At 47.1% G+C, this 20,287-nt stretch overlaps 1 protein-coding gene across 1 annotated transcript in view; it reads left to right on the top strand.

The window, feature by feature from the left end:
• The window catches only part of LOC115092436 (disintegrin and metalloproteinase domain-containing protein 9-like), a 222,976-nt gene that overhangs the window by 177,562 nt on the left and 25,127 nt on the right, over positions 1-20,287 (top strand). Inside the window, exon 5 of the mRNA XM_029603269.1 lies at positions 7,462-7,657. Within this exon, the coding sequence (XP_029459129.1) occupies positions 7,462-7,657 (196 nt within the window). The remainder of the gene's footprint in view (positions 1-7,461; positions 7,658-20,287) is intronic.

Genomic DNA, 20,287 nt, shown 5'->3' on the forward strand with positions numbered 1-20,287 from the left:
AAAAAAAAAAAAAAGGAGTTTCAAAGTTTTAACTTTCAATAAGTTGCAGGTACTCACCTACCTCTAACTTATTTGCAGCAGTTGACCAGCTTTTTTAACTTTTTCTGGTCAGTATAGGATTAGAACCGGCAGTCAGAGAAGCAGAAGGCAGCAGGTTCCCGCCTGCTCTCTCCTGCTGTGCAGGCTGTCAATCAAACTTTGTTTTTTCAGCTTTTTTTTTTTCTTCAGCCGAGGTTGCTATGTCCCGGCGGACAGCCTGTGTTTCTTGTGGGCTGTCCTCGCGTTTTTCGCGGCAGGGCCTCTGCACTGCTTGTCTGCCGGGTGGGGAAGGTCCATCCTCGGCAGGACAAGCAAATTTAGCCCGGGGCTCCACTCCTCCCGGCATGGCTAGGCCTTTCCTGGGTCGGCAGAGCCCGGGAACGGCTGCCATCTTGGATTTTTCGTCGGGGCTGATTTCAGTGCTCCCTGGGGCTGGGGGGCCGGATTTTTTCGATTTAACCCGCGATTTGGCCACCGCGGGTTCCCAGGAGGGGAGTCCTGACCTTCCCTCGCCCCCCCCCCCCCCCCCCCCCGGTAAATCCAGGGTCCCTTTTTCCGCAGATTTCGTCCTCCTCATGCACAAATCTTATTTAGCTAGCCTGCATGAGATGGATGAAAGCCCCCCCCCCTTGCCCCCCCTTGCCCCCCCCATCTAAAATCCCTTGCTCAGCGCCGTTGACCTCTGGACTGGCTGCGGAGCCTCAGGAACCAGTTCGGGTGTGGGTGGTCCCGGGGTTGCCCCCCCTCCTCCCCTCCCCCGGTGTCTCCTGGGTCCTCAGACCCCGCTGCTTCCTCGGATTTGGCAGATGCCCCCCCCTAGAGGGGGATGACCGCAGAGCCCTTCATATTTTTCGTAAGGAGGAGCTAGAGCCCCTCCTCCCTTTTGTTTTGGAGGAGCTGGGTCTGGAAAGTCCCTCTGTGGATAATCTCATGGCCTCACTTCCTAAGGATATGAACCCGGATTTGGGAGGGCTCCGGGCTCCAGCCTCGGCCTTTCCCTTCCACCCCAATGCTTAAGCTCCTTATCCTATGGGAATGGGAGGCTCCTGAGGGTTCGCTCCGGGTGGGGCGTGCGATGGATAAGCTCTATCCCCTCCCGGAAGAGGGCTTGGAGCTGTTGCAATATCCATCAGTGGATTCTTATGCTTCTGCAGTGGCCAAGCACACCACGATCCCAGTGGAAGGTTCCACGGCCCTAAAGGATTCGCAGATCGTAAGCTGGAGGCTCACCTGAAGCGCATCTTCGACGTCCTGGCCCTCGGTGTTTGGGCGTCTTGCTGTAGCAGCCTCATGATGCGGGCAGGCCTCCAGTGGGTCCAACAGTTACTCTGCGCCCAGGAGCTTCCGCCAGGTGAGGCAGAACAGGCCGAACATCTGGAGGCGGTAATCGCTTACGTGTCGGATGCCCTCTACGATTTGGTCCGTGTCCAGGCGAAGGCGATGGTTTCAGCAGTGGTTGCCAGGAGGCTTCTTTGGCTTCACCACTGGTCGGCTGATCAGTCCTCAAAGACCCGGCTGGGCACCCTTCCCTTCAAAGGTAAGATGCTCTTTGGCGAGGACCTCGACAAGCTTATGGACTCCTTGGCTGACAACAAGGTCCATAAACTTCCAGAGGACCGCCCTAAGGCTTCTTGGTCCTTCGCGGCCTCTAGCTTTCGCTTCAGGGGTCAGCGTCGTTTTGCTTCTCGAGGGCGGGGTGGTACTCCTAGGGGGTCTTCTCGTACCCAGTCCTGGTCGCAGTCCTTTTGAGGCAGGCGGCCCTTTCACGAGGGCCAGCCCGTGCATACCACCGCTAAACATCCACACAATGAAGTTCAGCCGGCCCATCCCTTGGTCCCTTACCTCTGCGGATGCCTCTCCCTGTTTTTTGAGGAATGGGTCAAAATCACTTCGGATCAGTGGGTCCTCGACATTATCAGAGACGGGTATGCTTTCGACCTCGTCAGGGAACTTCCAGATCTCTTTCTGTTCTCACCTTGCGGCTGGGCCAAGAGGGACGCGGTGGTCCAGACTCTCTCCAAGCTTCTGGATCTGGGGGCGGTGGCCCCAGTCCCAGAAAGGGAAATTGGCGCTGGCCAGTATTCTATTTACTTCACCGTGCCCAAAAAGGACGGGTCCTTCCGCCCAATCCTGGACCTCAAGAGGGTCAATCGGGCCCTCAAGATCCCCCACTTTCACATGGAAACCCTGCGGGCGGTCATTGCGGCAGTCCATCCAGGAGAGTTCCTTGCTTCCCTCGATCTCGCAGAAGCATATTTTCATATCCCCATCCACCGCGACTACCAGAAGTTTCTCCAATTCCACATTCTCAACCAGGACTTCCAGTTTCGAGCTCTCCCCTTCGGCCTCGCGACCGCTCCTCGCACCTTCACGAAGGTAATGGTAGTAGTGGCTGCGGCCTTGTGGCGGGAAGGGATTCTCGTCCATCCCTATCTGGACGATTGGCTCATCAGGGCCAAATTGGAGACCTCTTGCCGGTGGGCGGTGGATTGAGTCCTGGAGCTCCTTGCCTCTCTCGGGTGGATAGTGAACTTTTCCAAGAGCAAGCTTCAGCCCTCCCAGGAGTTGGAATTTCTGGGAGCACACTTCGACACCCGAGTAGGCAAGGTTTTCTTACCTCGGGCGCGAGCCCTCAAACTGATCGGAAAGGTTCAGGATTTGATTGTGCTCTCTTCACCGACGGCCCGGGATTATCTCCAGGTCCTGGGCTCCATGGCTTCTACCATCGATCTGGTCCCCTGGGCTTTTGCTCATATGCGTCCATTACAGAAAGCTTTGCTGTCTTGTTGGCAACCAGTGTCGGAGCAGTTCCACGTAGTCCTTCCCTTCTTGGAGTCTACTGCCGATGAATTACAGTGGTGGCTGTCCCTTCCTCATCTCCTACAAGGGATACCTCTTCAAGCTCCACAGTGGACGATAGTAACCACGGACGCCAGCTTGTTTGGCTGGGGTGCAGTCTGCCTATCTCAGTCCACCCAGGGGACATGGTTCCAGACTCAGTCACGCTGGCACATCAATCGGCTGGAAACTTTGGCAGTCCGCCTGGCCCTTCATGAGTTCCTTCCTCTGATCCGTGACAAGGCGGTACGAGTCCTGTCCGACAACTCCACCACAGTCACCTACATCAATCGCCAAGGGGGCACTCGCAGTCCCCTGGTAGCCTTAGAAGCCAGTCGCCTACTCACTTGAGCGGAGCATCACCTACAGTGCCTTGCGGCCTCTCACATCGCCGGAAAAGACAATGTTCAAGCCGACTTCCTCAGCCGGCAGTCGCTCGATCCAGGAGAATGGGAACTCTCGGACGCGGCCATGGCTCTGATAGTGGACAGGTGGGGTCCTCCTCATCTCGACCTCATGGCGACTCTGCGCAATGCCAAAGCCAATCGGTTCTTCAGCCGCTGGAGGGAACACTGCGCAGAGGGCATGGACGCTCTGGCTCTCCCTTGGCCGGCAGACGTGCTTCTGTACATGTTCCCCCCGTGGCCTCTGGTAGGGAAAGTTCTCAGGAGAATCAAACTCCACCGGGGTCCGGTGATTCTCGTTGCTCCCGAGTGGCCGCAAAGGCCGTGGTTCGCGGATCTCATCAATCTAGCGGTGGACAGGCCCCTGCGCCTCAGTCATCTCCCTCGTCTCCTCCGGCAGGGGCCTGTATTTTTTGACCAGGCTGATCTCTTCTGTCTAGCGGCCTGGCTTTTGAACGGCGTCGCCTGAGGCGCAAAGGTTATAGGGAGGAGGTCATCTCCACCCTGCTGCGAGCCCGGAAGCAGTCGACTTCTCTGGCCTATGTGCACATCTGGAAGGTCTTTGAGTCCGCATGTACAGAGGCGGGCGTCCCGGCGTGCTCCGCCTCGATTCCTTTGGTTCTTTCTTTCCTTCAGAAGGGTCTCTCTAAGGGTCTCTCCTTCAGTTCCTTACGCGTTCAAGTCTCTGCGCTTGGCTCTCTCCTGGGTCGGGTGGATGGTCATGCCTTGGCTGCTCACCCGGATGTCATTCGTTTCCTGAGGGGCGTTAGACACCTCCGCCCTCCCTCTCGGGCCCCGTGTCCATCTTGGAGTCTCAACCTCATCCTTCGTGCTCTCTGTGCGGCTCTCTTTGAGCCTCTTCGCCACTCTACGCTCAAGGATCTTGAGCGTAGAGTGTCTTTCTAGTCTCTATCTCCTCTGCTCGTTGTATTTCCGAGCTTCAGACGCTGTCCTGTCGGGAGCCCTTCTTGATTTTTTCTGATTCCGGGGTCTCTCTCAGGACGGTTCCTTCCTTCTTGCCTAAGGTTGTCTCCGCTTTTCACGTCAACCAGTCGGTGGAACTCCCTGCATTCTCTCCGGAGGAGATTGCGGGTACAGCTGGGGGCGACCTACGTCGACTGGATGTCAAGTGAGTCTTGCTTCGTTATCTTCAAGTCACCAATGACTTTTGCGTTTCAGACCATCTCTTTGTCCTTTGGAGTGGTCCTAACCGGGGTAAACAGGCTTCTAAGACCACGATTGCGCGGTGGTTGAAGGAAGCCATTTCCTCGGCATATCTTTGTCAGGGTCGTCCACTTCCTGAGGGTCTGAAAGCCCATTCTCTGCGTTCTCAGGCTACTTCTTGGGCGGAGAGTCAGTCTGTCTCTCCGCAGGAGATTTGCAGGGCTGCCACCTGGACGTCTCAGCACACTTTTGCTCGGCACTACAGTCTGGATGTACACGCTACGGTGTTCGGTTCCTTTGGGCGGCAAATGCTTCGAGCAGGACTGTCTCGGTCCCACCCAGTTTAGGGAAGCTTTGGTACATCCCACTGTCTGGACTGATCCAGGTACTTACCGGAAAGGAAAATTAGTTCTTACCTGTTAATTTTCGTTCCTGTAGTACCACGGATCAGTCCAGACGCCCTTCCCTGTCTGTCTTCTGTCCTCTCGAAGCTTGTTTTCTTGCAGGTCTGCAGATTTCATGGTTATTTTATACCAAGTTTATGCAAGAGCATATAGGTATACTATGCTTCTACATTAATCTATGGTTGCTCCGTTGAGCTTTTGGTTACTTGCTTGATCCTATTCTTGGTTTTATTGTTTTCTGTTTTGACATACGTTATACTGAAGGGTGAGAGGATAGGCTCTGTCCTGATATAGGGCATCCTGCAAGTTTTAGTCTGTCTCCACCTGCTGGAAAGGAGGCTCAACCCCACTGTCTGGCTGATCCGTGGTACTACAGGAACGAAAATTAACAGGTAAGAACTAATTTTCCTTTAGGATCAGCAGTTTGTTATGCTATTAATTACACAGAAAGATATGTGTGCATATTTTGGACACATGGTAACAGACATTTCTGAATCAGGAAGGCAGTTCAAAATGTTTTTTTTTTATAAAAATAAAATAAAAGTAGCTACATTTTAAAACTTGAAAGCAGTAGTGCCAATTGTCAAGACTTCTATGGAATGAAATTAATGCATTCTCTGCCAGCTGTGAGACACCAGCAGTTGCAGACTTAAAAAACACATCCATTTCTTTATAGTTAGTAGGGGTGTGAATCGTGTGATCGATCATCTTAACGATCGATTTTGGCTGGGGGGGAGGGAAATCTGATCGTTGTGTTTTTTGTTTTTTTTTTAATCGTTAAAAATCGTAAATCGGGGGAGGGCGGGAAAACCGGCACACCAAAACAACCCTAAAACCCACCCCTCACTATGTCATACGGGCGACGGTCGCCCGTATGACATAGTGAGGGCAAAGGTAGCGCCGGCGCCATTTTGAATATTGGCAATATGGCCCGTGTGCAGGAGGTCACTCCCGGACCCCCGCTGGACTTTTGGCAAGTCTTGTGGGGGTCAGGAGGCCCCCCCAAGCTGGCCAAAAGTCCCTGGGGGTCCAGCGGGGGTCCGGGAGCTATCTCCTGCACGCGTGATGTCGGGAGCCAGGAACCAAAATGGCGCTGGCGCTACCTTTGCCCTGTCACATGATAAGGGCAAAGGGCCACCGGCGCCATTTCTCTTAACGCAGCCGTGGCCAGAGAGCAGGAGATCGCGCCGGGACCCCCCCCCCACTGGACCCCAGGTAATTTAAAACATTTTGGGGGGTTCGGGAGGGTGGGGGATTTGTTTTAAAGGGTCGGGGTGGGTTTTAGGGTTGTTTTGGTGTGCCAGTTTTCCCGCGCCCTATTTAACATTACAATACAAATGCCCCTGACGATAAATCGGGGGCATTTGTATTGTATCATGCACTCTAACGATTTTGGACGATTTTAAAATTATCTGACGATAATTTTAATCATTCAAAAACGATTCACATCCCTCATAGTTAGTATATAATTGACCACATATGCAGATGCAGGAACCTTTATATAAAGATGAAATTCTTCTATAGGGACATCACTTCATTCAGAAATTATATCAGAATCATATCTGGTTTGATGTAAGAGATCTTTGAGGGATCAAACAATCTAACTATTCATTCCAACTTCACCCCTCCCCTCCTGTCTCCTTCTGGTCAGGAAGGGAAAGGTAGAATATGAGGAAAGGGACTGACTTACAGATTAATTTTTACATAAGAACATCCTGGATCAGAGCAAGAGTCAATCATGCCCAGTATCCTGTTTCCAATAGTAGCCAATCCAAGTCACAAGTACCTGGCAAGTACACAAACATTAAATAGATCCAATGCTACTAAAGCCAGCAAAAAGAATTGGCTATTCCCTATTGATTAACAGCAGTTTATGGATTTCTCCAGAAACTTATCCAAACTTTTTTTAAACCCAGTTACACTAATTGCCTTAACCATATCCTCGAGCAATGAATTCCAAAGCTTTAAAGGAGTTATGCATGTAAAAGTAACATAGTATCATTACAATTTTCAAAAGCCTGATGACCTGTGTAGTGCATTTAATGTGGGTAAAACCTATTGACAATTCAATGGCATATATTGTAGCACTTTTCAAAAGCCCACTTACACAGGTAAAGGGCACTTACCTATCTAAAACCCATATTTAAGCAAGTAAATACTTTTGAAAATCAGGTCCTATGGGAGTTGTGTCCCTTTTTTCTCCTCTGCTCTGTCTGCTTCAGTCTCAGCCTCATTGCATTTCTTTCCTGTTCCTTGCAGGCTGCTTATGAGGTGAGGGGCTGGAACAGGAAGCAGAGAGCTGAGAATGAAAGCAGTAACTTTGTAGCTTTCTTCAGATGATTGAACTAGAAGATGAGGGAACTTCAGGTTTGTTGATTGTGTAGCAGGTTATAAATTATATGGTTAGAGGAAGATTATGTAGCATCTCCAAGGGCAAAAGAATCATGGAAGCTTGGGACACTGATTATATCTGTTTTTTAGAGCTACTCATAGTTGTGTACAGTAAAAAGTAATACTACTATTGAAAATAAGCAATCTTTGTTCTTTCAACCTCATTAAAATTATTTTTGTCTAATATTCTTATCGTTTATACCTTGCAATATTTTTTTCAGTTTGCTGAAAAAGGACAACCTTGCAGAATACCTGTTAGTGAATGTGACCTTGCTGAGTACTGCACTGGGTCATCAGACGCTTGTCCTCCTGATGTATATATGCAAAATGGAACACCATGTAATAATGATCTATCTGTCTGCTACAAAAAAACTTGCTATGATGCTGACAGACATTGCCAATTACTGTTTGGTTCAGGTAATCAATATGTTGCTCTTTTTCATTTCTTTAAAATATTCAATTATTTATTTTGTTCTAATTCATGCATACAGTATCACTAATGTCACTGAAGTAGAAGTCAAAGATTAATTGTAACTCAGGTAATTCAGTATTCAGGAATTTTAGGTTTAAAATCTTTACCTTTGGCTATTTCAGGGCAAGATTTAGGCAAAGGCATCATAGACACTAGCCTAGGGTGCCAAATTCTGAAGGCAACCAAAACCTGGGACTCTTACTGCTGCTCTTTGATTTCTGGATGCAGAATTACATAAGAACCTAAGATATGCCATACTGGGTCAGACCAAGTGTCAATCAGGCCCAGCATCCTGTTTCCAACAGTGGCCAATCCAAGTCACAAGTACCCAAACATTATCGTCATAGCAGTCTATGGATTTATCCTCTAGAAACTTATCAAACCTTTTTAAAACCCACTTACATTAATTGCTGTAACCAAATCCTCTGGTAATGAATTCCAGAGCAAGGAAGAGAGATTCAGTTTTGTTAGGAACTGGGGAACCTTTTGGGGAAGGGAGAGTCTCTTCCGAAGGGATGGGCTCCACCTTAACCAGGGTGGAACCAGACTGCTGGTGCTAACCTTTAAAAAGGAGATACAGCAGCTTTTAAACTAGAACAAAGGGGAAAGCCGACAGTCGCTCAGCAGCGCATGGTTCGGAAAGAGGTATCTTCAAAGGATATTAATGATGCATTAGAATTAGGGCAGCCCGACAGTGAGGTTCCAATAATAAGAAAAGTAGTCCAAATGCCTGTAACTAAACACTTACCTGAGCTAAAAAATTCTAACTTATCCCTATGAATTAAAAAGCAGAATGAAAATACAAACAAAAACAAACTTTGAAATGTTTGATGCTAATGCCAGAAGTCTAAGAAGTAAGATGGGAGAATTAGAATGTATAGCAGTGAATGATGACATAGACTTAATTGGTATCTCAGAGACATGGTGGAAGGAGGATAACCAATGGGGCAGTGCTATACCGGGGTACAAATTATATCTCAATGACAGAGAGGAGCACCCGGGAGGCGGTGTGGCGCTTTATGTCCGGGATGGTAGGGGTGTGCATTCGTTTTGAACGCATATGTAAAACGCAACTTATATTTTTAAAAGAGAAAAAAAAGGTTTGATGCGCAACGCATCGCGACTTCCAACTTATTCAACATAGCTATGTTGAATACGTTGAACCTAAATAAACACTTAAACCCCCCACCCTCCTGACCCCCCAAGACTTACCAAAACTCCCTGGTGGTCCAGCGGGGAGTCAGGAAACCATCCCTGCATTCCTTTGCGATTTCCTCACGGCGCCGATAGCCTGTGTCACAGGGGCTGCCTGTGCCATTGGACAGCCCCTGTCACATGGTCACGGCGCCATCTTGTGCTTCTACCACGTGACAGGTAGGTCATGTGGCAGGAGGTCACTCCGGGACCCCCGCTGGACCCAACCGGAACTTTTGGCCAGCTTGGGGGGGTCAGGAGGGGGGTCCGGTTGGGTCCAGCGGGGGTCCCGGAGCGACCTCCTGCCACATGACCAACCTGTCACATGGTAGAAGCACAAGATGGCGCCGTGACGTCGGCGTGACGTCGGCGTCACGTGCTCCTCCGCGCCTCCGCTCCCGGACCCCCGCTGGACCCAACCGGAACTTTTGGCCAGCTTGGGGAGGCGTCCTGACCCCCCCAAGCTGTCCAAAAATTCCAGTTGGGTCCAGCGGGGGTCCCGGAGCGACCTCCTGCCACATGACCTACCTGTCACGTGGTAGAAGCACAAGATGGCGCCGTGACGTCGGCGTGACGTCGGCGTCACGTGCTCCTCCGCGCCTCCGCTCCCGGACCCCCGCTGGACCGAACCGGAACTTTTGGCCAGCTTGGGGGGGCCTCCTGACCCCCCCAAGCTGGCCAAAAGTTCCGGTTGGGTCCAACGGGGGTCCCGGAGCGACCTCCTGCCACATGACCTACCTGTCACGTGGTAGAAGCACAAGATGGCGCCGTGACCATGTGACAGGTGCTGACCAATGGCAGGGGCAGCCCCTGTGACACAGGCTATCGGCGCCGTGAGGAAATCGCAAAGGAATGCAGGGATGGTTTCCTGACTCCCCGCTGGACCACCAGGGAGTTTTGGTAAGTCTTGGGGGGGGGGGGGATTAAGGAGGGTGGGGGGTTTTAAATTTTTATTTAGGGAACCGGGAAACGTATGGACAGATCCACAACTTATGGATTTCTCCATACTTTCATATTGAACGGAATCGACCCTCACCTTCAACGTATCAACGTTTCAACGAAAACTTTTTGCCTGCACATCCCTACAGGATGGCATAGAGTCCAACAGGATAAACATCCTGCATGAGACTAAATGCAAAATTGAATCTTTATGGGTAGAAATCCCTTGTGTGTCGGGGAAGACTATAGTGATAGGAGTATACTACCGTCCACCTGGTCAAGATGTTGAGATGGACAGTGAAATGCTAAGAGAAATTAGGGAAGCTAACCAAATTGGTAGTGTGGTAATAATGGGAGACTTCAATTACCAAAAGTATATAATGAGCAAGAACTGCACTTAAAGCGATATCGCAGAATACACGAGTGCAGATAAAAGTTCAATCCTGACAGGACACTCACAACGGGTGTATAAATACTGTTTTTTTTAATTCTTCAATATGACAACTCCACTGATTTATACAAGCAATGGCTTAATGGCGTCCCCCGACACGGTCCCGTGTTTCGCCGCGGGCTGCATCGGGAGGGCTCGCCACCAGGAATTCACAGAAAAGCTGTAAAACATAAGTATACATCAGGACAACAAAACTTCAATTACCCCAATATCAAGACTTCAATTACCCCAATATTGACTGGGTAAATGTATCATCAGGACACGCTAGAGAGATAACGTTCCTGGATGGAATAAATGACATTTTTATGGAGCAATTGGTTCAGGAACCAACAAGAGAGGGATTAATTTTAGATCTAATTCTCAGTGGAGCACAGGACTTGGTGAGAGAGGTAACGGTGGTGGGGCCGCTTGGCAATAGTGATCATAATATGGTCAAATTTGAATTAATGACTGGAAGAGGAACAGTATGCAAATCCACGGCTCTCGTGCTAAACTTTCAAAAGGGAAACTTTGATAAAATGAGAAAAATTGTTAGAAAAAAACTGAAAGGAGCAGCTACAAAAGTAAAAAATATGCAAGAGGTGTGGTCATTGTTAAAAAATACCATTCTAGAAGCACAGTCCAGATGTATTCCACTCATTAAGAAATGTGGAAAGAAGGCAAAACGATTACCCGCATGGTTAAAAGGGGAGGTGAAAGAAGTTATTTTAGCCAAAAGATCTTCATTCAAAAATTGGAAGAAGGATCCAACAGAAGAAAATAGGATAATGCATAAACGTTGGCAAGTTAAATGTAAGACATTGATAAGACAGGCTGAGAGAGAATTTGAAAAGAAGTTGGCCGTAGAAGCAAAAACTCACAGTAAAAACTTTTTTAAAAATATCCGAAGCAGAAAGCCTGTGAGGGAATCAGTTGGACTGTTAGATGATCGAGGGGTTAAAGGGGCACTTAGAGAAGATAAGGCCATCGCGGAAAGATTAAATTATTTCTTTGCTTCGGTGTTTACTGAAGAGGATGTTGGGGAGGTACCCGTACTGGAGAAGGTTTTTGTGGGCAATGATTCAGATGGACTGAATCAAATCACGGTGAACCTAGAAGATGTAGTAGACCTGATTGACAAACTGAAGAATAGTAAATGGGCCTGACCTCAAACGCTCTGCCTGTCTGAGTTTAGTTCTAGTATTTCTAATTTCAGTTTCATGTATTTGTGCATCACTTCTTTCCAGAATATTCTTTTTCCTGTTTTGCAACATTTGGAATGTAAGAAAATAAAAAGCTGACTTCAGATGTTTGCAGCTTGCTTATTTCATATGCTGAATAGTTTTCATGACCTTCATAATATGGGCCATTTCCCCTAAATCTTTCTTACGTGCCAACATTAATGTTTCTAGTACTATAGAAAACTGGTGGTAGTTGCACTCTAGTTCATCCTCTGTTTTCCCATAGTTTACAGAGGCACTGTGTAGGGTACAAAGTCAACATAGGTTGATATTGTAGATTTGGACTTGAGTAGCGTTTTCTTATTTCTGAGAGCTCGTCATGTTCCTTTGTCATCAGCTGAAGTGCATAAGTACAGTTAATAACTTCTGGATATTCACTAGATGCCAATGGAACCACCACACTCTAGGGCCAACCCATTTCAGGGAGCCATTTCCTGCGCAAAGGAAAGAGAACTCTGCCCGGGTGTAGCCAGCCTATCTCTTAGTGCCCGTTGACCCATGTTAAACCAGAACCACTGTTCACATGGAAACCTCCTCCAAGTCGACTTGCCACACTTTCAAGGCTTGTGCTCCACTCTAGGGGCCAACCCATTCCGCGGAGTCCTTTCCTGCTCAAAGAAAGGGAACTCTCCCCGGTGTTGCAGCCTATCTCTTAGCACTGATTGACCCATGTTGAACCACTGTTCACATGGCACCCTGCTCCAGGTCACCACACTTTGAAGGCTCGTGCTCCACTCTAGGGGCCAACCCATTCCAAGGAAGCCCTTTCCTGCTCAAAAAAAGGTAACTCTCCCTGGTGTAGCAGCCTATCTCTTAGCAGCTGTTGACCCATGTTCAGAATGAGAAAAAAGCTCCAAGGTACTTAGACTGTGGCAGACAGTGACACCATGCTCACAGTGAGACCCCGCTCCAGGTCGCCATGCTTTGAAGGCTCGTGCTCCACTCTAGGGGCCAATCCATTCCAAGCCCTTTCCTGCTCAAAGAAAGGGAACTCTCCCCGGGTGTAGCCAGCCTGTATCTACCCTCTGACCCATGTTGAACTGCTGTTTATATGGTAACCTCCTCCACCTCGGCCTTGAAAATTCTCGTTTGTATATCTGCTACATCCACCAGATTTTAAAAGGCCAGCGAGCGCTCACTAGACGCCAATGGAAACACCCCATTCTAGGGGCGCAAAGGAAAGTGAATTCTCCCTGGGTGTAGCCAGCCTGTATCTACCCTCTGCCTCTGTGCCTTGCTGCCGTACACCAGATGATTCACTCAACTCCTTGTGGTGTTCTGGCCACTATCATAGTTGCTCAGTGTGTTGGTGCTATTCTTTCTGCTTGCTATGTTGCCCCTTCATTGTGCTATAGGATGTTGATGCCACTTGTCTTGCCGCTTTGCCTGTCGTGCTGCCTTCAAGGGTTCATGCATCTGTTATCGGTGCTCTCTTTTGAAGCTGTGGTGTGTTTTGAACACTCTCGCTGCTGCTTTGCACCTACTATTAAAGCACTCTTCTTGCCACTCCTGGTACTCCTTTAAAGTACCGTAGGCTATTCATGCCACTTTGGTGCCACTTTACCACAGTCTAAGTACCTTGGAGCTCTTTTGTTGTTCTGATGATTGCTCCCCAGAAGGTTCATCAAAATTGATAATAAAACCCCAATTCTGCAGCCAAAAATAGGCTGCAAATACTTCCCCCTTTGACTTTAATGGGAACCGGAAAACTAATGCACGTATCAATGTATCGGGGGTGCCATTGAACGAATGCAAAGTATTTGCCCGCTGACGAATACGAATACCGAATCGGATGAATCTGTACCCTCTGCACATCCCTAGGTGAAACAATCATTTCTCTTATTTATAAAGCTGGGAAGGACCCAACTGACTTGGATCCTACTATCCAATATCCTTATTAAACTCGATCCTGAAAATATTGACTAAAATTTTACATTTTCACTTAGAAAGAGTACTTGCTTGGTTCATGATAACCAAACAAGGTTTGTCAAAGGGCATGCTTCCATGACCAATATGAAACACTTCTTTAATATCTTAAGCCTTTCAAAAATATTGGGTAAGACAGGGGTGGTTGTGTCTCTGGATGTAGAGAAGGCATTTGATTGTATCTCCTGAACATTTTTGTTTTCTTTTCTGAGGAAAGCAAGGCTCTTTGATAGATTTGTGCAATGGGTAAGTGCCATGTAACCAGCTCTGGGTGCACATCTCTTGATTAATGGGGACAGCCACTTACACACAGGGGTGCCCTCTCTCTCTGCTACTTTTTGAGCTGGCTATAGAACCTCTGGGAGCCTTGGTTAGGCAGTGATGGGACATTTCGGGCTTTCAGTTTGATGAACACATGTATACTATACCTCTCTATGCAGATGATGTCCTTATTTACTTGCCCAATCCATGGGTGTCTGGTCCCAATTTGCTTGAGGTACTCTAGCAGTTTAAAGCACTCGCTGATTATGAAGTCAGTGATAAGTATGAGATTCTTCAAATTGGTCCTTGTGCCATCATTCCTGCTTGCATGGCTGTCTTTAGGATTGTGCAGGAGGATTTAGGTATCTGGGGATCTTTATGCCTTGGGATCTCAGGAATTTATACTCCCACAATTATGATGGGCTTTTGGCCAAGGTTCGCGCTGACCTGCAGAAGTGGATGGATTTACTGATCTCATAGGCGGGGTGTATAAACTTGGTTAAAATGAGTATCTTACCAAAATTTTTATACTTCTTCCATCATGTCCCTTGTGACGTACCAGTTCGAGTTTTTGACAACTTGCATAGTTTGATTTCTAAATTTATCTGGGGCCATAAAATCTTAGTCAAGTATGGCTTCCTAAAAAGCAAGGCGGGATGGTGCTCCCCAACTTTAGAGTGTATTATTATTAGACTGCTCAGCTGTCACCTAAGGTCTGGTTTAGGCATACAATGTTACGGGGAGTGCTGGGAGAGTGCTCCCCATTAGAGGGAGTGTACCCTTGGGCCCCTGGCATGACCCCGTGCCAAGGGTAGGTGTAGCGAGGGTGGCGAGAGACAGCCCGATCCCCAGCCGGACCTGCATGCCTCTGGAACCAACTTGTGGAATATTGGTGATGAACAGTCCTGCGACCGTTCCTGGCCCTTTCAGACCTGCCGCTGGGATGGCAAGAGGCAGCAGGCAAGACTCAGGGCGTGGGCACACAACGGTTCAAAAACAATAGGTGAAAACTCGGGAACCATAGACTGTAGACGTAGACTCTAAAGCAAGGTACTGTAGACGTAGACTCTGAAGCAAGGTACTGTAGACATAGACGCTGAAACAAGTGGGGACTAGGAAGTTTGAGACATTGGCACAGTCCCTCAGGGCGCCCTATACAGCCAGTACCACTGGTCTGGTCACGGACCACCCTGTCCTACATCCGTGGGAGCAGGACCAGCGCAGGAAGAGGAAAAGTGCTGCACAAGCAGTCCAGTGTAAGGTACTGCAAATCGGCAGTCTGAAGCAGGTTACTGCACACTGGCAGTCTGAAGCAAGATTAAAACATCGATCAGGAACAAACATCAAGGAACATCAGGGTACATCAGGGAACATCAGGAACAAGCAGACACAGGACATCAAGCTGAAATGAACAATGAAGGCCTGATGGAGAGCTGGAAGAGGAGACATCCAGAATCGTGTAACTCCAATGCAAGGCAAGGCATGAGTGCTGGAGCAAATCTTTTATAGCCCAGGAGCAGGCAACTCCCTGGGAGGAGTCCAGATGGTCTGCCCCTCACTGGTTCCCTAAAAGTGGAGAGGAGCCGTGGGCCCGCCCCTTAGGGGGAAGGGTGTGGCCCACAACAGAGCATCCAGGCTGCAGTGGAGCAGGCCTCGAGTAGGCCCCGAACAACACTGAAGACCTCTCAGGCCATGGAGCAGGATCCGTACAATTGTTCAGGTGAGGCCCTGGCTTCGGAGCGGCCTCCAGAAAAAGGTGAGATGCCTCCTGTGGTGCAGCTACAGGAGGAATTGTAACATGCAAGGACGGTCTAGAGATCACTCGAACAACTTCAATCAGGGGCGATGGATCTAGCCTTGCTACACTTTGTCTCCCCTGCATCCCCAATTCACAGGAGGGTGACTAGCAACAGTCCTTTACTGGCTCATACATTCAGGGTGTGTGGGCAGGTTATGGAGTATCATGATATGTCTAGAGATATGATGGCCTTAATGGGTCCTATCTATGGTAATACCACGGCGTCAGCGCTTACCTTTGCTTCAGGTTTTCAGGAATGGAGGGAGTGTGGTTTACTTAGTCTTGCATAGATTTGGGATGAAGGGCAATTCCTATCCTTTGAATCTCTGAGCTCGGATTCTGATCTCCCCGTTCACATGTTAACTACTTGCAACTGAGAGAGGCCCTCTCTAACATCTTTGAATTGTCAACTACTCTCTCTGAACTAAATGAGATGCTGTGCTTTTTCTCAGATCCTGAAGCCTCTATTACGGCTACAATCCTAGTTTACTAGGGAATCCTACAAGGGAAGTTTGTCAGTGACACCTCTAGTATTCTGACTAATCAGTGGAATGATGATTTGGGTACTTCTCTAGCTAAATCAGCATGGAAAACTATTTGGCTGAATGTGCACCGCAGCTCCTTCTGTCAACAACAGATTGAGCTCATGGTCCAGCTATTGCATAGAACATATAGAACGCCAGTTTGATATTCCAATCTGTTTCCTGATTATAGCTCGTACTGCTGGAGGGGTTGTCAGGAGTGAGGAACATACTTACATATGTGGTGGCATTGTGTGGGTGTTCGACAATTCTGCTGTGCAGTGGCTGAGGTCATTGCAGACATAATTAACATCCCTTTGTATCTGGCACCAGTTACGGGGCTTTTTGGGAGCTGGGCAGGCTCTTTGGTTCCCAGGAAGTTCTGGCGCCCGGTTGGTCATTTGCTTTTATCTGTATGCTTTTCTATTGCTACTTTTTGGATAAGGAACCCATGCCTTGATCATTGAAGACACCAGGTTCATCACATTGCAGATATTGAGAGCCTTCAATTCACTCTGAAACACAAGCAATTTAAAAATAATGCAATTTGGGGTCCATATAATTCATTTATTGTGAATAATTCAGTTTAAACCACTGGACCATGGTACTTTGTCTGTTCTGATGATCACCAGTGAAACATGTATCATCCCCATGTATTGTATTTGGCTCTGCTCTTTTGTATTTGTATTGATGTTTTTTTATTGAAAAACTTTATAAATACAGAGTTATAAAAAAAAAAAAAAAGCAGCAGAGCTTTAGTGGAAGATGGAGGGGGATAGGGGTATGTTGAAAAACTGCAAATCCCACAAGTCATGAGAAGGGTGACATGCAAAATCTTCCTGCTTCAGAAAAGCAAAGACAGTGGGAAAAGTCTCTTTTTTCTCCGCTACAGAAAGCAACAATGGATGGGGTTTGAAATTCTTTGTTGAGATAAATTTACATCCAGAGACAATACCTTTAAGAAAAAAAATTGTCCTCAAATACTAAAAAGTGCAATAGTTAAACCAATCTTTAAAAAAAAAACAAAAACTGGTCTCTTCTCTTTTCTCAAGCAGCCCTAAGTTGTGATAAAAAAAAAGAAAGAAAACCCACTGGTACAAAAATGCATGGCTTGTGGCAAAAGAAAACAGAAGGATTTCTTTTTATTTTAATAACTGATATAGACTATCCTTTCAAACCCCTATCTGCTTAATGAGTATGCTCCCTTCCAAAATGGCTGCCCTCCATGCTATCTCCTTGGTAAACATAAGTTCTGATCATGCGCAGAGGTGGTCATGGCTTGTGACATCATTCCAAGATGGATGCCTGCAGCATGGTTTACAGAATCTGATTCAAATGTGCTTTGTTTTGGTTTTACTGTGCATGTGTGACCGTGACTTCATTTCCAGCTGCTCCACTTACAGCCGCCATCTTGAATGCAATTAATTTCCTGTCTCCATGCCCCCAACTGCCATCTAGAAAAATGTATTTCCGGTTCTGGTCTGTGCATTCCATAAGGGCCAGACAGGGGGCACATCCAGAAATGACATCATTCAAAAGAGACAAAAAGGAGTGGGGAATGAGTGGGGTTAACCTAGAAGTGGGCATGGCCACCTGTCAAAACAAAGGTTTGACAAGATGGGACCTCATGAGCTACACTCCAGAGGCCAGGGTCAGTTTCCTATAAAAAACAGTTCAGTTCAGTCAAACTTTCAGGGTGGTCAGAGCGCATTGTGATGTCATCAAACATTTTGAAAGCTGCCCTGCCGAGTGGGCCATAAGCACGGGCACTGGGCCCAACAGAGCCGCATGCATGTTATAAAATCCGGGGTTGGCGCGCACAAAGGGGTGCACACTTGTGCACGCCGAGCCCTAGGGGAGCCCTGATGGCTTTCCCCGTTCCCTCCGAGGCCGCTCCGAAATCGAAGCGGCCTCAGAGGGAACTTTCCTTCCGCTCCCCCCACCTTTCCCTCCCTTCCCCTATCTAATCCACCCACCAGCCCTACCTAAATCCCCCCTACCTTTATTTTGCTTTTTACGCCTATGGCAGGTGTAACTTGCACGCCGGCCAGCTGGCCGGCGCACGATCCCCCGGCATGGCTGCTGTGCCAGAGGCCTCGGTCCCACCCCCAGACCGCCCCTGGACCGGTGCCATGCCTACGCCCCCTTCCTGCCTCTTTTTCAAAGCCCTGGGACATATGGGCGTCGCCAGGCCTATGCAAAATAGGCTCGGCGCACGTAACCCCCCTGCGCGCGTAAATCCAGCCGGATTTACGCGTGCAGGGCTTTGAAAATCTGCCCCACAGAGCGCAAGAAGCGACATAAGGAAACCATGTAAGAGATTTCTAACAAATATTCAATCTAATAATTCCATTATGGCAACAACTGCCTATTAATAATATTAATGCTTATTAATATGCAATCACTAACGAAGAAGAATGTAATAATTTCAGATCTATTAGAACAATGAAGCCTAGTATCTTTTCTTTAACAGAATCTTGGCTGACAAAGACTGATACAGTGCTAGTAAACCAAATTGTGCCTCCTGACTATACAGTTTTTTCAATCCCCTGTCCAAATCAGAAAAGAGGAGGTTTAATGTTTATTGCCAAAAAAGATCTGGGCCTAAAATTAATACCCACGGATATTTTCCTACCCTATGAAGTTGCCTTTTTTAACTCAAATGATCTTCAAGTTGTTTGCTGTATTGTCCACCGGGCTTACTTGAACATAACATCTCCCCAATAATGGAATTATTGGTCAATGAACTAGAACCTGGTAAACCCGCTATTATTTTAGGAGATTTTAATCTGCATATGAACGTCTACCCAAGGTCTGCTACTTGCAATACCCTTCATGAATCTTTATCTGCCTTAGGCTTTGACTTTATCACAACAGATCCCACTCACAAGCCAGGGCATGCCCTAGATGTGATCTTCATAAACTTCAAAACTGATTGCCCCATGAACATAACATATACTCAAGTACCATGGTCTGATCAGTTCTTAATACAATCATCAGTCGCTATTACTCCATTTTCTGTATCTGAAAGTTCCCCAAATAAATCTCTCATATCGTCTATTATTAAAGACAGAAGACCTGTTAAGTGAAATTGAACAAATTACAGATAATATAGATTTCTCGGATTCCAAGAATGCTGTCTGCTCATGGCTAGAAATACTAAATCCCAAACTAACCTCGTTCCCTTTGCTTAGAAAACTTCAACATCCACACTTCAAGGGAACACCTTGCTCTGTGGTCATGTGCGGTGGCTATGTTGCAGGACAACCACTTTGTAATTGTCCCTCTTAATAGCCCCCGTAGTTTACTATTTATTAATTACTCGAAACTTTTTAAAATACTTTTTTAATGTCCAATTTTTCCTCCAAAATTTCACTTCTTCCCGGCTATCTATTCGACCCATCCAGCATTATTTCTTTTTGGGACTTATCTAGGCTGCCGCCATTACTGCCATTACCGCCCAGGGCAAGCGGATCTGAACCCATAAGAAGCAGTAATGGCGGCAGCCTAGATAAGTACAAAAAAGAAATAACGCTTGATGAGTCAGATAGATAGCCAGAGAGAAGTGAAATTTTGGAGGAAAAAATGGACATTAAAAAAGTATTTTAAAAAAGTTTTGAATAATTAATAAAGAGTAAAATATGGGGCTATTAAGAGGGACAATTACAAAGTGGTTGTCCTGCAACATAGCCACCGCACATGACCACAGAGCAAGGTGTTCCCTTGAAGTGTGGATGTTGAAGTAGAATTACTAAATGGCATTGCTGATAAATTAAGCCCAGTAAAAATTAAAATGGTTAAAAACTCGAAAGGAAATCATAAGCCTTGGTACAATATAGAAATTGTATCAATAAAGTAAACTTTGAAGAAAACATATAAATATTGGAGGAAATATCCTACCATTCCAAATCTGTCAGTATACAGAAGTTGCCTAGTGTATTATAAGAAACTTATCAACAATACTAAAAAGGAGTATTATAGCAAAAAAATACTGAATATTTTTACATAACTCAAGTACTCTATTTGCGGCTATCCAAAAACTCACTAGCAACCCTGACCACAGTAATAACACTTTACCAGAATTTAAATGTAATGAAATACAGTGGGCCCTTGAGTTATGACCGGCTCGGGTTACGACCAACTTTCCCGGTCTTGAGTTATGACCAAATTTCGAGTTACAAACAATATTCTGGTTTTGAGTTATGAACAGATCTCGCGTTACAACCAAAATATTTCCATTGGGGGAGGAGGGAGAGAGAGATTAG

The sequence above is a fragment of the Rhinatrema bivittatum genome, chromosome 5, assembly GCF_901001135.1.
Source record: "Rhinatrema bivittatum chromosome 5, aRhiBiv1.1, whole genome shotgun sequence".
NCBI classification, from domain to species: Eukaryota; Metazoa; Chordata; class Amphibia; order Gymnophiona; family Rhinatrematidae; genus Rhinatrema; species Rhinatrema bivittatum.